Source organism: Kwoniella botswanensis, chromosome 1, assembly GCF_036426115.1.
Source record: "Kwoniella botswanensis chromosome 1, complete sequence".
NCBI lineage: Eukaryota > Fungi > Basidiomycota > Tremellomycetes > Tremellales > Cryptococcaceae > Kwoniella > Kwoniella botswanensis.
In genome coordinates, this window is record NC_088599.1 from 9,710,762 (window position 1) to 9,727,023 (window position 16,262).

The 16,262-nt window shown below is 45.1% G+C and overlaps 6 protein-coding genes across 6 annotated transcripts; 2 read left to right on the plus strand and 4 right to left on the minus strand.

Moving 5' to 3' along the window:
• Positions 1–247: 247 nt before the first annotated feature.
• On the plus strand, positions 248–5,413 carry L199_003672 (uncharacterized protein; the record flags this gene model as incomplete). The annotated part of the gene is made up of 14 exons (XM_064889402.1): positions 248–464; positions 524–621; positions 675–747; positions 808–911; positions 968–1,081; positions 1,153–1,749; positions 1,806–2,604; positions 2,663–2,781; positions 2,845–2,934; positions 2,993–3,159; positions 3,215–3,737; positions 3,797–3,988; positions 4,041–4,944; positions 5,007–5,413. The coding sequence occupies 14 exons, from the start codon at positions 248–250 to the stop codon at positions 5,411–5,413; spliced, it is 4,404 nt and encodes a 1,467-aa protein (XP_064745474.1).
• A 283-nt stretch (positions 5,414–5,696) lies between these two features.
• L199_003673 (uncharacterized protein) lies at positions 5,697–7,967 on the minus strand (the record flags this gene model as incomplete). Its single annotated transcript, XM_064889403.1, has 11 exons — positions 5,697–5,711; positions 5,779–5,983; positions 6,091–6,194; positions 6,290–6,448; positions 6,523–6,647; positions 6,751–6,842; positions 6,944–7,063; positions 7,218–7,359; positions 7,436–7,503; positions 7,564–7,595; positions 7,659–7,967. The coding sequence occupies 11 exons, from the start codon at positions 7,965–7,967 to the stop codon at positions 5,697–5,699; spliced, it is 1,371 nt and encodes a 456-aa protein (XP_064745475.1).
• Positions 7,968–9,000: 1,033 nt separating this feature from the next.
• L199_003674 (uncharacterized protein) lies at positions 9,001–9,544 on the minus strand (the record flags this gene model as incomplete). Its single annotated transcript, XM_064889404.1, has 2 exons — positions 9,001–9,412; positions 9,495–9,544. The coding sequence occupies 2 exons, from the start codon at positions 9,542–9,544 to the stop codon at positions 9,001–9,003; spliced, it is 462 nt and encodes a 153-aa protein (XP_064745476.1).
• A 305-nt stretch (positions 9,545–9,849) lies between these two features.
• Positions 9,850–11,115, minus strand: L199_003675 (homoserine kinase; the record flags this gene model as incomplete). The annotated part of the gene is made up of 3 exons (XM_064889405.1): positions 9,850–10,074; positions 10,137–10,256; positions 10,381–11,115. The coding sequence occupies 3 exons, from the start codon at positions 11,113–11,115 to the stop codon at positions 9,850–9,852; spliced, it is 1,080 nt and encodes a 359-aa protein (XP_064745477.1).
• A 420-nt stretch (positions 11,116–11,535) lies between these two features.
• On the plus strand, positions 11,536–12,369 carry L199_003676 (uncharacterized protein; the record flags this gene model as incomplete). Its single annotated transcript, XM_064889406.1, has 6 exons — positions 11,536–11,562; positions 11,645–11,677; positions 11,743–11,805; positions 11,923–11,946; positions 12,054–12,129; positions 12,314–12,369. The coding sequence occupies 6 exons, from the start codon at positions 11,536–11,538 to the stop codon at positions 12,367–12,369; spliced, it is 279 nt and encodes a 92-aa protein (XP_064745478.1).
• Positions 12,370–13,554: 1,185 nt separating this feature from the next.
• On the minus strand, positions 13,555–15,968 carry L199_003677 (uncharacterized protein; the record flags this gene model as incomplete). Its single annotated transcript, XM_064889407.1, has 3 exons — positions 13,555–15,390; positions 15,465–15,632; positions 15,708–15,968. 3 exons carry the CDS (start codon positions 15,966–15,968, stop codon positions 13,555–13,557), a joined length of 2,265 nt encoding a protein of 754 aa, XP_064745479.1.
• Positions 15,969–16,262: the final 294 nt, after the last annotated feature.

Sequence of the window (16,262 nt, forward strand, 5' to 3'; positions counted from 1 at the left end):
TATGCATGTTGCTTAGTTGTTCGTGTTCATGTCGTCACACAATGCGGCCCTTTCACTTTTAAATGGGTCACTCTTTCAAGTCTCTGATCCACTTCCACTTTGATAGTTCGCGTCTAAATAAACCTCAACCCCTCACCCTCCTCTTCCTCATTTCTTCTCCCAAGTCCGTCATCCCCTCGGAGTCTCCCAAAGCCTGTTGGACATACCGAATTCTCCAGGTCTGTGAGATTGCCCTTGCACGGACACAATGGCATCCGATCGACCTCCCACGTCGGATCAAACATCCGAATTAGTTCCCCCTCCCGTTCCTCAACCTACCGATAACATGTCAGAGGACATAAGGCGTCAAGTAGAGCAGGAGCAGGCTCTGGCAGATGCCCAAAGGAAAGTGAGGCAGTTGGAGGAAGAAGTGGAGAAAGTCAAAGACGAGAAAAAGGCTCTGGAGAATGACAAAGAGGGCGCTGGTGAGTTTCTTCTTGAACCGTTGGGCGTCAATGGGGAACTGATTTGATGGAAATTATAGTATCAACAACGAATCAACTTCGAACGCAGCTCTCTGCTTTGCAATCATCTCATCATCAGTCTACTTCTGAATTATCAGTCTTGCAAACTAGAATAGAGGTAAGCTTGACATGCTTGGAAGCTAGAGGCAGAAGCTCACTTGTATCACTTAGGCAATTGAGCGAGAGAAGAAAGAGCTTATTGAGGAGACGGAAAGGTTACAACAACGGTCAAATAAGAACAATCGTAAGCTGTAGCTATCTCGAACGTTCGAACTCAGCTGACATCGCAATTGCGCTTTCACAGAGGAATTGTATGCCCTTCGAGCACAAAAGACCGATGCTTCTCAGAAGATTGCTCATCTAGATGTGGAAGTCTCTGAGCTGCGGATGACAACAGAGACAGCCAAGGTGAGTTAGCTTACCAAGTCTCGTGGGTAAGGCCGAAGCTGATCATGATCGAACAGTTCAACGAGAAAAGAAGTTCTCAAGCCTTGGAAAGTGCTCGAGCCGAGATCTTAAACCTGAGCAAGGCTGTTGCGGATGTCGAAGAGAGATTTGGTCGTTACAGAGCAGAGAAGGTCGGTCATTCTCCTTTGCTCTTGTATTTACAATACTGCTTAACGTATGCTGAAAAATCAATCATGTATAGCAAGCGGAACAATCGAAAACGCGTACAGAACACGAAACCCTCCTAACACGTCTCAACACCGTCGAAAACTCTTATCGATCCCTTCAGCGAACATACAATGATCAATCTCAACGTCTTTCCGAGGCGCATGCCAATATCGCTACTCTCACATCGGCAGCTGCCGCCAAGAAGGCATCTGTCTCGATGGAGTTCCATCAATTGATGGAAGAAAATCGAATATTGGAAAAGAGAGGTGAAGAAGCTCGAGCGACTGTTGCGGAGAGAGAAGCAGAATTGGAAAGAATGGCAGAATCGTACGGAGAGAAAGAAAAGACATGGGAAGAGAAGTGGAAGAAAGAGGAAAGAATAAGGAAGGAAGCTGAAAAGAGGGCAGATGATCTCAAGATTGTTGTGGAGAGATTAGCACTTGCTGGTGGAGAAGGAACGGACCTGAGTCCCGCTGCTGCTCTGGCTGGTGGTATGAAGGCTAGTGGAAAGACGTATACTCAATTCTACACGGACTATACTATCCAGGAAGGAAAGTTGAGAGCGGCAGAGAATGAAGTTGCGAGATTGACGGGATTGTTAGACGAGATCGGTCAAGACATAGCTGAAAAGGTGAGTTGCTTCGCAACGATGTGCTCTCGACTCGCAGCTAATGAACGTAATCGCAGAAACCTCTTCTCGACGAACAAGCTGCGGAACATGGCCGGGCGATTGAGAGAGCGAATGCTCTTGCTGCAGAACTTGCTGCCGTGATTGCTTCACGAGACACCTACGACACTCAAGTGAAATCCCTCAACGCTGCTGCTGCACATCATCAAGAAGAAGTCGCCTCTCTCCAGACTACTGTTGATGATCTTTCTCGTCAAGTTCAAGGTCTCGTGCGTCAAATCGCTATACGAGACGATCCATCACTGGCTGGCGTAGAGATGAACGGCGGGGCAACCGTAGAAGGGGATATCATTACCGATCATCTGTTAGAATTCCGATCAATCAGATCGTTACAAGGACAGAATCAGAAGTTACTCAAACTCACCCGAAGTCTTATGGCCAAACTCGACCAAAGGGAGATCAACAGGGCTTCAGCTGCACAAGAAGACTTGGATACTGGAGCGACGTTAGATCAAGCTGCTGACACGATTGAGAAATTACATAAACAGCTGTTAGAAACTCAGAAGCGAGTCAACGAAGCCACGAGAGAAAGAGATCTCTTTAGTAAATTACTGGCTAAAGGTGAAGGTCTCCGATGGTCTCAGACTTCTTCATCCGATGGACCTCTCGAAGATGGATCTCTCGACGCACCTCATCAACAAGCTATCAACAACTTACAAGCTGAATTGGGTATCGTCAAGAACAAAGCTGAAGTGGAGGTCAAAGAAGCCAAAGAGGAGATCAGAGCCAAGACTGAACAGATTGGTGTGGCTGAGGTGGAGAGGGCAAAGGCTGAAGCTAAAGTCGGTTTACTCGAAGGTAAGCTGAAACAGATTCCCAATGTAAATGGGAGACAGCTGACACCTTCTTGGTTTAGAACAATCGCGAATGCTCAATGAAGCTAACGCCCTGCAAAAACAAGAATACACCAATCTTGAAACCCAGTATAGACAGCTTCAGAATGCTATCTCTCAAGCTCATAACGAGCAACGTAATGTGAGCTTGAAAACACTCAGGACACGGATGTCTAGGCAAAGTAGCTGACGTGAAAAAATTTAGGCCCTCGAACAAGTCGCTACTCGTCAAGCTGAGGCTGACAGGCTACGAAATGAGACAGCAATGCTTAGAGCTGAGAAGGAACAGTGGAAGGTGAGCTCAAGATCCCATAATTCTATCTCAATCCAGTCAGCTGACTTCTGTCCTTCAGAGTACGGAAAGTAGATTGCAATCCGACTTCGCCCAAGTACAATCCGAACGAGTCAAATTACAACAGCTCATCGATAACCTCAAGAACGTCGCTACCGAAGCTGAGAAGAGTAGGGCGGATGAGAGAACCCAATTGGAGAAGAGGATCGAGGATCTGCAGCGTGAAGCGTGAGCTAGCTAGTGATAATTTCACATCTTTCGATATAGCTGACGATCTTTGTAGCACTGCTCTTCGCGGACAGATTGAACAAGCCCGTGCTGAGACCCGAGCAGCCGAAGCGAAGATTGCAGACTTCGACTCTCGATTGGCAGCTGCTACATCAAACGTTCGAGCGGAGAAGGAAGCCGCCGAGGCACTTGGCAATACTCGATCAGAAGAGATCAAGACCCTCCAAGCTGAAATTGATCGTCTCAAGACTGAATCGGAGAATAGATACAGAATAGGAATCAACTGGAAGAGGCGTGCAGACACTCTTACAGAAACTCAAAATACCACTGCTCAAGCGCATACAGAAGCTATCGAAGCTAAAGATAAAGAGATCAAAGAAGTCAATGAAAAGATTGAAGGTTTGAACAAGGAGATCGAGGAACATAAAGCTAAGTTAAGTGAAGTGGAGAAGAAACTGGTAGAAAGTGAAAGAGTGAATGGATTGAAGGAGAATACCGTACAAAGGCTACAGGCAGAATTGACTAAGGCTCAAAGTGGTGGTGGTGCTGCTCCAGCAGGAGGTGATAAGTCAGCTGAGGTGAGTGTTTGGCTGAATGGTTCCAAAGTTTGGGCGAGCACGGCTGATGAACCAAATAGCTTGCGGCTTTACAGACCAAATTGGATCAAACGCAGAAGGAACTTGAAGAAGCTAAAGCTCAAGCAGCTGCTTCTGCAGGCGGTGCTACAACAGCCGTCAAGGCTGAAGGTGGATCTTTGACGGATGCTGAGAGGATGGAACTGAACGCGAAGATCGAGCAATTGCAGAAAGAGAAAGATGAGGGTGATCAAGTAAGCTCCATTGCACGAATCAGTAAATTAACAGAGCTGACTAAATGAACAGCGATACGCTGACAATGTCACACGAGTCAATCGAGTCAACGCATCGATGAAAGGCCGATTAGACCAACTTACCGCTGAAAGACAGACCGCTCAAAGTACAGTTGAGACCTTACAAGCCAGAGTCGCCGAACTGGAAAAGAAGATATCAGAACTCGAATCTGCTGGTGCTTCCACCACTGCTAGCGCAGGTGGTGAAGGTGTAACGGAGCAAGCTAAGATCGACGAAGCTGTCAAAGCTGCGATATCAGCTAGAGAGGCAGAACTCAACGCCCAACATTCCAAAGCACTTGAAGCTGCTAGAGCCCAATCTGGCGATGGAAACGCTCCTCAAGTTGACTTATCAGCTAAAGAAGCCGAACTCAACGCAACCTTCGAAAACCGAGTATCCGAAGCTGTTAAATCGCAATCCGAAGCTGTCCAGAATGAAGCGAACACATTGAAAGGTCAAGTAGAAGAGTTGACTACGAAAGTCAGAGCATTAGAAAGACAAGTGAAAACCGCCGAGATCAGTAGGAAAACTTTGGAGAGACAAAAGGCGGAAGTTGAGAAGAAATTGGAAGCTGCTACTGGTGGTGGTGCTTCCGCAAGTCCATCGACTACTGCTGTTTCCTCCAATACTAGCGCTTTTGGTGTCCCAGCGGCCTCGCCTACACCTTCGACGGCTAGTGCTCTATCGGCAAATGCTGGTGCTTTCAGACCTTCCAATCCTGCTGCTCCAGCACCAACCCAACAAGCTCAACCGGCTGTTCCTACGCCTACGAATAGCACAACTCATGCTCCCGCGACTACCGCCGAAGGAGCAGGTGTAGGTGCTGTACGGGGTGTAGCTAGAGGCAGAGCTAGGGGAGCTGTCAGGGGAGCCGCTAGAGGCGGTGCGGCCACAAGAGCTAATTCAGTGCTGAGCAGTGAGTGCTTTGGCGAGATGCGATCCATTATGCATTGTGCTGAAATTTCTTTCGTTGTCTAGCTGTCAATGCAACTCTTAATCAAGCTAGTGCTCCATCCACTTCCACTCCTTCTACGATAACCCCTTCGGCGAACCCTACCTCCCCTACCGGCGGAGTGAAGAGACCATTGGAAGAAGGCGAAGTAGCCGGTGAAGGAGATGGTTCGTCACAGGGCGCAGGAGGAGATATAATAGCTCGTATACAGGGTGCAGCAGCTGCTGGAGCAGGAGGAGAGAGGGGAAGAGTATTGAAGAGACCTAGAGGTGCTGGACCTGCTAGAGGAGCTGCCAGGGGTGCTGCGGCTGCTAGAGGAGGCAGGAGGAGTAGCGCGGGTGGACAGGGAGGTGCAGGTGCAGGAGCTGGTGAGGGTGGAGCTGGGGCAGGACAGCAAGGTGGCTCGGGTGAGGGTGGTGCGCCTAGCAGTTAGATGGAATGAGAAGAAATGAGGGTATATATTATCGCTTATTGAGTTTTGATTATGCATATTTAATGACTGTATGTATACATTTGAGAAGGTTGAACTCAAAGGTTGTCGTAACAGAGTAGACACCATGAGTACTTTCTGAAGAGATCAAAGAGTCTGTCTATAAGGATTTCAAACCAGGCCAAAGATACAACCAGAATACATTGATATTGTCCTTGAGAGATAGCTCGGTATCCACGACAATACACAATTACAAACTTACGGACTCGAATCTTGCTTTAAGAGTCTACAGAGTCCACGTCTATATATCGATCAACAACATCAGCATCATTTATTTTCGGTTGGTATGCCATTATAGGCCTACTCACATATTTCTCGCCTTCCTTGATCTTCTCTTCCATGTACTCCCTCGCCAATTCCTTCCAGTCACTTTCCACCAACCTTTCCACCCGCCTTCGGACATTTTTGATCGTCATGGGAGGATCGACATACCTCGGAGGGGGATTTTGGATAGCTTGGGAAATGGCAGAGACGAATTGGTCATATGCGTGGGCTTGAACGTTGTATACGTATCTGCGTTGTACAATCAACAAACATCAACTAGAGTCCCATCGTAATCTCGTCTCTTTTCATCATATACTATAGTACAGGTCGGAGAAGGGGAGCATAAGTCTACTTACGGTGGATCAAGCCATTTGAGATAATTATGTTGTGAAACCCATTTAGATCGATCATTTGGATTTTCTGGATCCCACGATTTGATGGGGTTCAAGAACGGTGTTCCCTAATGAAAAAAAGAGAGATTCAATCAACTCCAGTCATTTCACGAAGAAACAGACGGTTCAGTACGTAACGAATACCTGCAGAAACTTGACTCACCATACATAAAGCGACATAAGGTGAAGGTGATAAAGGTGGATTACCCACACCGATCAATATCCTCGAACTGGCCAATTCGTCGAGGAATTGATCGGGTCCAGTTTTACCTAGATTCACGACTCCGTTGAGAGCTTGGACGGGTGTATCGTGGATCCAGCCCTATTTGCAAGAGAAAGATAAGGTTTGAGTCAGTCCTTTTACTCTAGCCCAAGTGATATTCTATCTCTACTCACCTTCATATACTCTCCGTTGACCTGATAAGCACCTCTGAAGCTCAATCCATCGAGTTGGGCTTCTTGGCTCGCCAATTCGAAATATGATTTGTTGAATACTGTCTCTTTTGCACCAAGGTGGAATACTACATATACACGATCAAGAAAACAAAATCAAGCTCAACATCTTCTTTGCTATATGATTGTCTTTTTGATTGTCTATTTCAGGAGTCAAAGTACTGTACTCACAACTAGCTTGTTTGGCCAAGGTCCAAGCTGCCATGGGACGTTGATCGTGCGGTACGAAAGGATGTTTCATACATTCATCCTCGAGTGAGTACCTAATACACATTAAAGAACAGAAATATCAGCATTTGTGTCATCAAGCTTTTCTCTGGGTGTGTTTGATGAGATTTGAGTATACAGGGGGGTATATGCTCACCCGATATATTGTTGTTTCTCTGTCTCCTCTTCGCCATAAAAATGTCTATCGGCATGGATAATCCATTTATAATCTAGTCCGAACCTCGTATGTGTATCAGGAAAGAAATGCATCGAGAACCTATCATCGTGAGTTACACATCAGCATATACTGTTGTTACTTCTTCCTCATCAAGTCAGTAATGGATGGTGGCTCACACTTCAAATAAGAACAGATACCATCAATATTAGTCTACTACCACCTAATTTTACAGTACTCCAGGGTGATCGACTACTCACTCTTCCACCTCGGTATACCCGTAGGATTCACCTCCGATCTAATGCATTTCGGATCCTTGATACAGTCGTCTATCCAAGCTGATTTGATGATCACTTTCACTTGATCAGGGAACATTCGATAGTATCGAAGTGTTTCGTCTAGCCAGCACATCAGTTCACATCAATTACCCGATCAACAATTTTAGCTGAATACGTTCATGTTTGCAATACTCACCCCAATCATTCATCCCTAGTAATACAGTATATCCCAATTCCCTCATTGCTCTGAACATTGAAATCGCCCTATCTCTCAATATCAGCTGACCAAATTGCATACTCCCAACCATAAGGAAAGCGACATACCATACACCTTCGCCTCCTCGCCATCCATCGATCTACATCCAAGCCAAATCGAATCAGCACCATTGAGTCAAAATCGTGAGAACAGTTACACGCACCACAGCACCCGGCCAGGCATGTGCAAAAGCCAAAACCACCTTATCCTGATTCCTCCTACATTCTCCTGGATCCTCCAAACATCTCTGTAATTTCTCGACCTCCCTATCGTTATATTCTTGATAAGTGGTAATATCCTGATCGATGTCATAGGGAAATAATTGCTGGGACGGTTGGAGTATTTCAAGTGAATTTACCCACTGAAGGAGGTTTTGACCGTTGGGAGATAAGTTGAGGAATGTGAGGATGGATAGGAAGGTGAAGATGATTAGGAAGAATATGGTTGATTTGGATAGATGTCGGGTGGACATACTGGTCTAAGTTTGATGGATCACTTCAAGTGGACAAGACTAATAGAGGTTTCAAGGTGACTGCAGTTATCGATAAGAATAGTCAATGTCAATGGATGTGCATGAAAAATATTGATATATCAGTACAACCAGTTAAAGTCAGCTAAAAGTCTTTTCTCATGATATATTTGTTATGAGTGTCATTAGTGGTATTGCAATCTTCGTTGATGCTTATCTTCTCATCAGTCGTCATGATCAATGACCCAATCTTTTCTTCTTTTCCTTCCGAGACAACCTAAGAATTGAAGCCAGCCGGGATAGATTGAGTTAGTACTATAGGACTGTAGTATACGACGATCATCGGTTCGTTACTTTACGTGGTTCCGCCCATCAGCTGAGGGCTACAGGAATGATTGTTCGGCTCGCTGGAATGGATGACCCTAGGTACCGCCCGTTCAAGCGTCGTTGTTGTAAAGAAACAAAAGTCATTGTGATACGAAAGAGAGCGAGAGTGAGAGTGTGAGTAGGAAGGATTAAAGATTCAGGGTTTTCTTTGACGACATCTCCACACTTTAGCTTCCCGCTGTTTTGGTGATCAATCCCGTAAAATGTCGCAGTACGCTACCCTACCATTTCATCATTCTGCTTCAGCCTGCCCAGAGCAATCTTGAAGGAATGCAGTATGAGGAACGTAGTACGCCTCTCCGAAGAAGGTACCCAGGTACCCAATTGTTCATGTGGACCTTGAGAGGGGTGGGTTGTTGTATGAGGAAGCAGTATTGATTCTATTGTTCTTCTCCGCCTCCTTACTATAGTTGATAAAATAGTTTGATAGGATCTTGTTATAGTTTTCAACCAAATCTTCTGGTCTCCGTATGATACATATCCCTATCAAGATAATGCATCAGCATGTATCTGCTTGACCAATTCAAGGTCGAGCGAGTAATCAACAATGGAAGTATTCCATCTAAATCATTTAGAACAGCCTTTTTACAACCTATTCCAACCTAGATCATACAGATCATCTTCACTCACTTTTTATAACCCACACTCCTCACCCTTCCTTCCAAATACATTCCTGCTCATCCACCTTGACATCCTCCATCATTTTTCCCGGAACATAGACCATCCCTCTCGGTGCCCCTCCGATCCCATATTTCATTCTCATCTCTTCCAGACTAATCGGTTCCTTGATCCTAAAACAGCTTCTGACCCTATATGCGTAATCGTATCCTTCCCAATCTTGATGATATTCATTATACTCTTTATTCCCTATACCATCAAGTCTCAGAGGTCCATCACGATCACGGGAGTGTGCAGGATCGACATGACAGATATAGGTTATAGCTGATTTAGGGGCGGTCTCGTAAAACCATATTCTCTTGACCGTCTCTGGGTATAACTTCTTCCGGAATTCGTGGGATTTGAGACGTTGGGCGATTTGTTGCATATAATCTTCTGTTGGACTATACATTCCATCAGATATATCAGTTGAGATAGGTATGATTTGTATGATGGGCAAGTGTCTGTGAGCAGAGACCGACTCACGTATGGGCCATGGAGAGAATGATATCTGTTTTGGGGTTATCTCGTTCCATCGTCCTTGATAATTTAGAGATAGGATGGTGAGATACAGGTATGGATATAGATGAATGGAAAAAGTTGTTAATTTGTTTGTCTGTGCATTGTGTATCTGTATCTGTTGGGTTATCGTCGTCTGGGCGATCATGGTGATCAGTGCGATGATATCAATGTGCTAAGAGATGTTCATGAGATTCTCGATGGAAAATGCATATGATATCGACCAATATCTTCCAATGTGCTAGATGCTGTATATATATCTTCTACTCTATGACCACGGTATCATTATTGGTGTATACATATCCTATATCCACAACCCATCTTACATCTCCTCGACCGTACTTCCCCTCTCATCGACGTCCAACAAACTCCAATCCACCTCGACTCCCTCGCTCTTGAATATCCTCTCGATCTCAGCAGCTATCGAATCAAAATTGTGCGTCGCAAGCGCGAGGATGGTCGGACCCGCTCCGGAGAGACAGATACCTAGTAATCCAGGGTGTGAGGTTGGCGTAAGTTCAGTAAGGATCTTAGGGAGTCCGGGGATCTGTCACGCAAACATAACTTATTAGCCAATCGCATCCTAACCAAAAAGGACTTTCTACTCACAAGGGTCATTCGGTAGGGTTGATGGACTCTATCACCCATCGCATCGTATATGAGATCAGGGTCTGGAGGTGATCTGGCGAGAGCCGTAGTGAGTACAGCGAGTCGTTGAAGGTTGAATATCTGTATCAACAGGGATTAGCCATAACCTCATTGACATGTGATACACTTGAATATATCATCTTCACCAAGACAATGAAATCGTTTCTGGAACATGTGAGAATGAAATGATCATTATCCAACTCACCAAATCCTTCCTTGTATAACTATCAGGCAATACTCCCCTCGCTTTAGCAGTCGCCAACTCGAATCTCGGACTAACAGCAATCGCTTTAATCTCCTTTGCCCAACCGAATCTAACATAATGTCCTATCCCATTAGGAGGTAATGGTGGATTCTTTCCCCAATCAGGTCCAGCATCAGGTGGGTACTCAGGTAAAACTTCAGCAAGTGGGATTGACGCAGCGGACATATCTTCGGGCGATAATTCTCTTAAGTAACTTCCTACGAATCCACCCATCAAAGCGGCAGTGACATTATCAGGATGTCTTTCAACCATCAATGCGAAATCCAATAATCTCCCTCTGGACAAATTCAAATTTCCTAATAAGTCTCCTAATAATACACCAGCGATGACTGCCGCTCCTGACGAACCTAACCCTCGTCCGAATGGAATTTCATTATGGGCCTCGATAGTAACTGCATCAGGGAAAGTGTTGATACCGTGTGAACGAAGGACGTAGAGTGCTACTCGAGTGAGAAGGTTTTTGTATGGTGATAAAGGGACGTTCTCCGAGTCTAAGCCTGTATATTTGATGATTGGTAATGAGGGCTGGTCGGAAGGGTTAGAAGGGATAGTGACTTTTAGAGAGAGTGACTTGGATAAGGCGATACCGCACACATCGAACCCTGGTCCTATGTTTGCCGAGGTACAAGGGACATTGATCCTGTATGTCCTGGAGGAGGGGTTGGAGGATGACATGGTGTTGAGGGTGATGAGGAGCCATGAAATGAGGATGGATATCTAGTTCAACTTGCAACTTTTTGGTCCAAATCCGAGTCCGAGTCCTCCCCGGTTAGATCTGAACTGGGATCCAAAGATGATTGAGAACCACGTGCAATACACGTGTAACTGTGAATGGGTTAAATTGTATATCTGATGTGGCGGTATTTGCGGTAATTTATCCCATCCTCCCATTTGATTCCGTCGACAGTCAATACTCTACGTTTCTTTCTTCTGCTCGTCGTGATTCTCGATAACATCAAAACCAACATTATCAACAGCAGTATATTCCTTCTGCCTGCTTTCCAGACTTTACATCAGCTCCCGCAGCATACATCCATCGACTTCAGTCTCAGCTTAGTGGGCATTCATCAATCAGGAAACGAAGAATCAGTCACAATGTCAGGTAGAAAGGTGATGGTTCAGGTATGTCCATCGGCTTCCTTCTCAATCCTCGACTTGCTTTGGCGAGAGAGTGAGTCAATAAGCTAATTGCAAAATTGTATAGCCCATCAACATCATCTTCAATCATTTACAAAAGGTGAGCTCAGCGACGATTCATTTCGAAAGTCTCAGTTTCGGAAGCTCATCATGCATTTTGAATAGCACACACGAACGACTATTTGGTTATTCGATAACAACAGTTTTAGGATTGAGGCTTATATCATTGTGAGTGTTTCTTCTTTTCTTGTACTGGGCAGAGTTCCATTACACGCGTAGCCATCATTTCCTGATCATGGTCTCTCATATCATATCAACTCAATGCTGATGGATTAATGAATGTAGGGTTTCGACGAATTCATGAATCTCGTATGTTTCAAATCCTATCAACCGTCTCCACTTAAAAATCCATATACGGAAAATGAAGAGTAGGAAAAAAGATGGAGCTAATTGACACTTATGGTATTGGTATCTAGGTTCTCGATGATGCCGAGGAAGTATACGATTGCGCGACCAAACCAGGTCAAGAACCAAAACCACGTAGGGATTTGGGTGAGTCTTTCATCTCTAGTCCTTCTCCAACCTTTCATCTACATGCTGTGGATCTTTTCATCTTCAAGTACACATACAAATACGAGACAGCTGTTACTGTTTAGTCAAAAATACTCCGAAGCCCTTCCCTTCCAAGTAGGTCCTACAGGGAACATATCATTAACACAGTTTCATCTGTCTGCAGGTCGAATCCTCTTGAAAGGAGATAATATAACGCTCATTCAACCTACCCAAGGATAAAAATCCGTCTTTTTTTCATCTCTTTTCTTCCTCCCCCATATAACAAACTATATTCCCTCACATATCAAAAATCACCTGGGATCGATCTATGTAGAGAGGATAATGAAAGGTTTCCCTCCCCTTTCGATCAAAATCAGATAATCCAGGTGAAAGTGAAGTAATGGAAAAATCAACAAATATATCATGCATGTATGTTTTTAGACTCGACATCTAATGTGGAAGATTGAGAAATGGGAATTTCAATATCGAACATCAAAGCTCTCAGGTCTACTTGAATCATAACGTACTAAGATTCATCCCTCGATTCTGTTACATGTTGAGCCCAATCATTTATTTCACTATCTTGTTCTTATTACCAGTATGTCTACAGAAGTACACTTCCTCACTACATCATCAGAGTCAGAAACGTCTTCACTTGGTCTGATTTGCACTTGCATTTGATCGGACAATTCACCCCAAAAATCCCTCAAAAGCAAGGAAAAAATTCCTTCTCCTCATCTTCCACTTCGCCCGAACTTCATCCTCATCCTCATTTTCGTGATCATTCCTATCCAATGTAATTAATTGTACTGTACGAAAAACGGACCGATAAGTTTCGCTCAGATTGAAAATACAAATACAATTGCTCTCCATCTTTCAATGCTCCTGTTCAATGGATAAACAAACTTATCGATCAACATGATGTTACAGTCGGATAAATCAGTACAGTACATCAATAAATGCCAATGTATGAAAATATGATATATTGCAATTGTACAATTGATTATTTGGATATTGTTGATACATGTCAAAAGAAGAAACCCATCTATATTTTGATTTTTATATTAAAAGAGAGAACCTACGTCGTATATATACTAACTGAAAAAGATAAACCAGAAAAGAAAAAGAAGAGAAGGAGAACAACCACCTATAGACTATGTGAACGGAATAAGATGGAAAGAGTTAAAATGAATTTTCGATTCTCTTGACAATTTCAATCCCAACATGTATGATTTACCCGCTTCATCGACTACACCAATTACTGTCCACTGAAAATAGTTCTACTACAGATTCACCTTCACTCTGACATTTCCTATCCTACCCATCTTCCCTTCAGTATCTCCAACCGTACCCTTGTCCATACCCGCTAGTATCATCCCAACTTATCCTCCTTCTTCTCCCCTCCTCCTCCTCGATCTTTATCTGTCAAGCCTGTCCGCTGTCCACTTCCATCCCAAAATGAACCGGGGAATTACCTCTACTCAAACTGGGTAATCTCACCGATTCATGTATGGACATTCCCATCGGAGCTAATTTGTGTGGTGGAGAGTAAGACTGAGCAATTTTCGGTTCTTTCGTATTGGGCGAATTGGATGCCGAGATGGGTGTCATACCGAAGGCAGCTCTCACTCCATGGATGATGTGGGGTTGAGCTGCCGCATGAGTGAAATGAACGGGTGAGGAAGCTCGGGATGTGGCGGGTGAATGGGATGTCGAAGTAGGTTGAGAGTAACTAACGGAAGGTACCGAGGAAGTGAAAGAGCTGTTGGACGGAGGTGGTAACATCCTATCTACCGGTGGAGGAAGAATAGAAGGCCCGTTGAGGATATCTTGTACACTCTGTTTCTGCTGTTGGAATTGGTTGTATCGTCCATTCCCATCTGAGCTCAATGTCCGATGTAATTTAGGGGGCGACATCCTATTGTGATGCTTGCCACTACTGTTGGAAGTAGGAGGGAAATGAGGTGAGTTTGGTGTAGAATAGTGTAAACTTGCTGTATAAGGGTGCGATCGGTTCTTGGCATCTCGAGCAGAATGCGAGGTGTGACCATGTCGACCTGAATTGGCGGAATGTCCCTCAACGGGCGAACCAGGTCGAGAAGGTCCACGTGAATGTAAGATTGGACTGGTTGCTCGAGAAGTAGGAGCAGTGATGGCTTTCCCTTGCCAGAGAGACATCTGTCTCATACTAGATAGAACAGGTGAAGTCGCAGGTGTGAATTCCATATGAGCATGAGGCATGATCTCGTTCATCGGTTCATCATCTGAATCATCACTTGAAGCAGGTGAAGGTGCAGCCGATACATGAGCAGAAGCCAATCCGCGATGAGCGTTCAGGTCGAGCGTATAGGGTCGGAGATGTCCCTGGGCAGGCGGTTGTATAGGTATAGCATGAGGTTTGCTGATACCATACGATCCGTGAGGCGAATGCGAATGAGCGACACCCTGTCGTTGTCTTTGCAAAGCTTGAAGATGCTGGAATTGTAAAGCGGCAAGTTCTTGAGTCAAAGTAGCGGAATTCAGATGATAGTTTGAACCTCCTCCTGGTGCACTACCACCAAATTTAGTTAGATCTTCCGAGGAGTTATGTGTCGATCGATCTTTAGGTGTATTTGAACTGCTGGAATGATGACTGTCTCCACCACCATTACCACCGTGGCCTGCACCTCCAGCTCCACCTGCACCACCAAGGGAATTACCGTTGTGCGTCATGGTAAGACAGTTGGGACATGCTTGCGTCTGTTTCGCCACCTTCAATCGCTTTCTATACGATTTATGACATTCTTCATGACAACACGAGGGTGGGACCAAGTAAGTTGGGTCAGCGAGTGTGCCAGCCGGGACAGCAGGTTGATTTCCACTGGCAGGTTGGGGAGCTGAGACTGGGTATACTAGCGTACCACCGCCTGGAGCAGGGACACCAGATAATGATAGCCTTTCTCTTTCGTTGGAGAAACCATAGGGTGCAGCAGGGGCAGAACCGGGTGTACCGACTGGTGAGTTACCATTTGATTTTCTAGCACCGGCAATTTGTCGATGACGCAATTCCCATTCCGCTCTTCTGAACGCTTCGTGTCTTTCCAGTTCGATCAATTGGTCTGAAGCTGCCGCTGCTAAAGCTGAGATATCACTGATTCCCCCGCTGGTGGCGCCCATCTGGAGGGAATGAAGGTTGTAAGGGTATCCGTGTCGTTCGAGATCCATATTGTAGGAAGGTCCAAGATGTGGGAGGTGATGTCCACGGTGATCGTCGTGTTCATGCTACAGATCGAGACGGAGAGTCGTGTCAGCAAAGACAGAACAGAAATTCATGACTCTTTGGAGTGATAACCCACATCGTCATCATATTTGCTCTTTCCTTTATGTGAACCATTCTCATGAGCAGGTGGTAAGTGGATACGAGCGTGTCTCGTCAATTCATCCGAACGTGAAAATCGCTTATCACATCCTGGATGGGTACATGCGTGTGGTTTTTCTCCAGTATGCGTACGGATGTGTCGTGTCTGGAGCATCGAATATACGTATCAGTAAGCATCGCACGAGTGTAGCCCCACACCGTCAGAAGAATATTCACTCACCTGATGCTCCAATCTGTAGAAAGCTCTATCACACAAGGGACACTTATAAGGTCTAGGGATCTTGCTCTTATCCATATTCAGTGCTGCTTCCGTCAAAGCCTTGACAGTGGGATCATTGGGGTCTAGTCTACCCGTGATAGGGTCTGGGACGGGTGTGGGTAGACCAAGCGGATTGGAAGATGTGACATTAGGTTGAGTTTGATCGGAAGAGGCTGCTGCTCCCGATGCAGAGTCGATTGTGGGGGGTGTACCGTCTGGCATATTTGACGTGTGTTGTCGGTTTGTAGGCTATATAAGCCGGAGTGTGAAGAGTGATTCGAAGCCAGAGAGGGAGGATGTGTCGTCCGGAGGAAATGTAAGTGAATAAGATTGGATGAAGTATAGAAGTATCGATGGATGGGATGGATGGATGGATGTCAATCGAAAACGCGTAGACAATGAGTCGATGGCTAAGCGAGATAGCGGTGAACGAAGTTGTTTCTGTTCTAAACTATGTTACTATTACACGATCAATGTATCAGTATTGATCTTGTCCACGTTGATAGGATAGAGGTG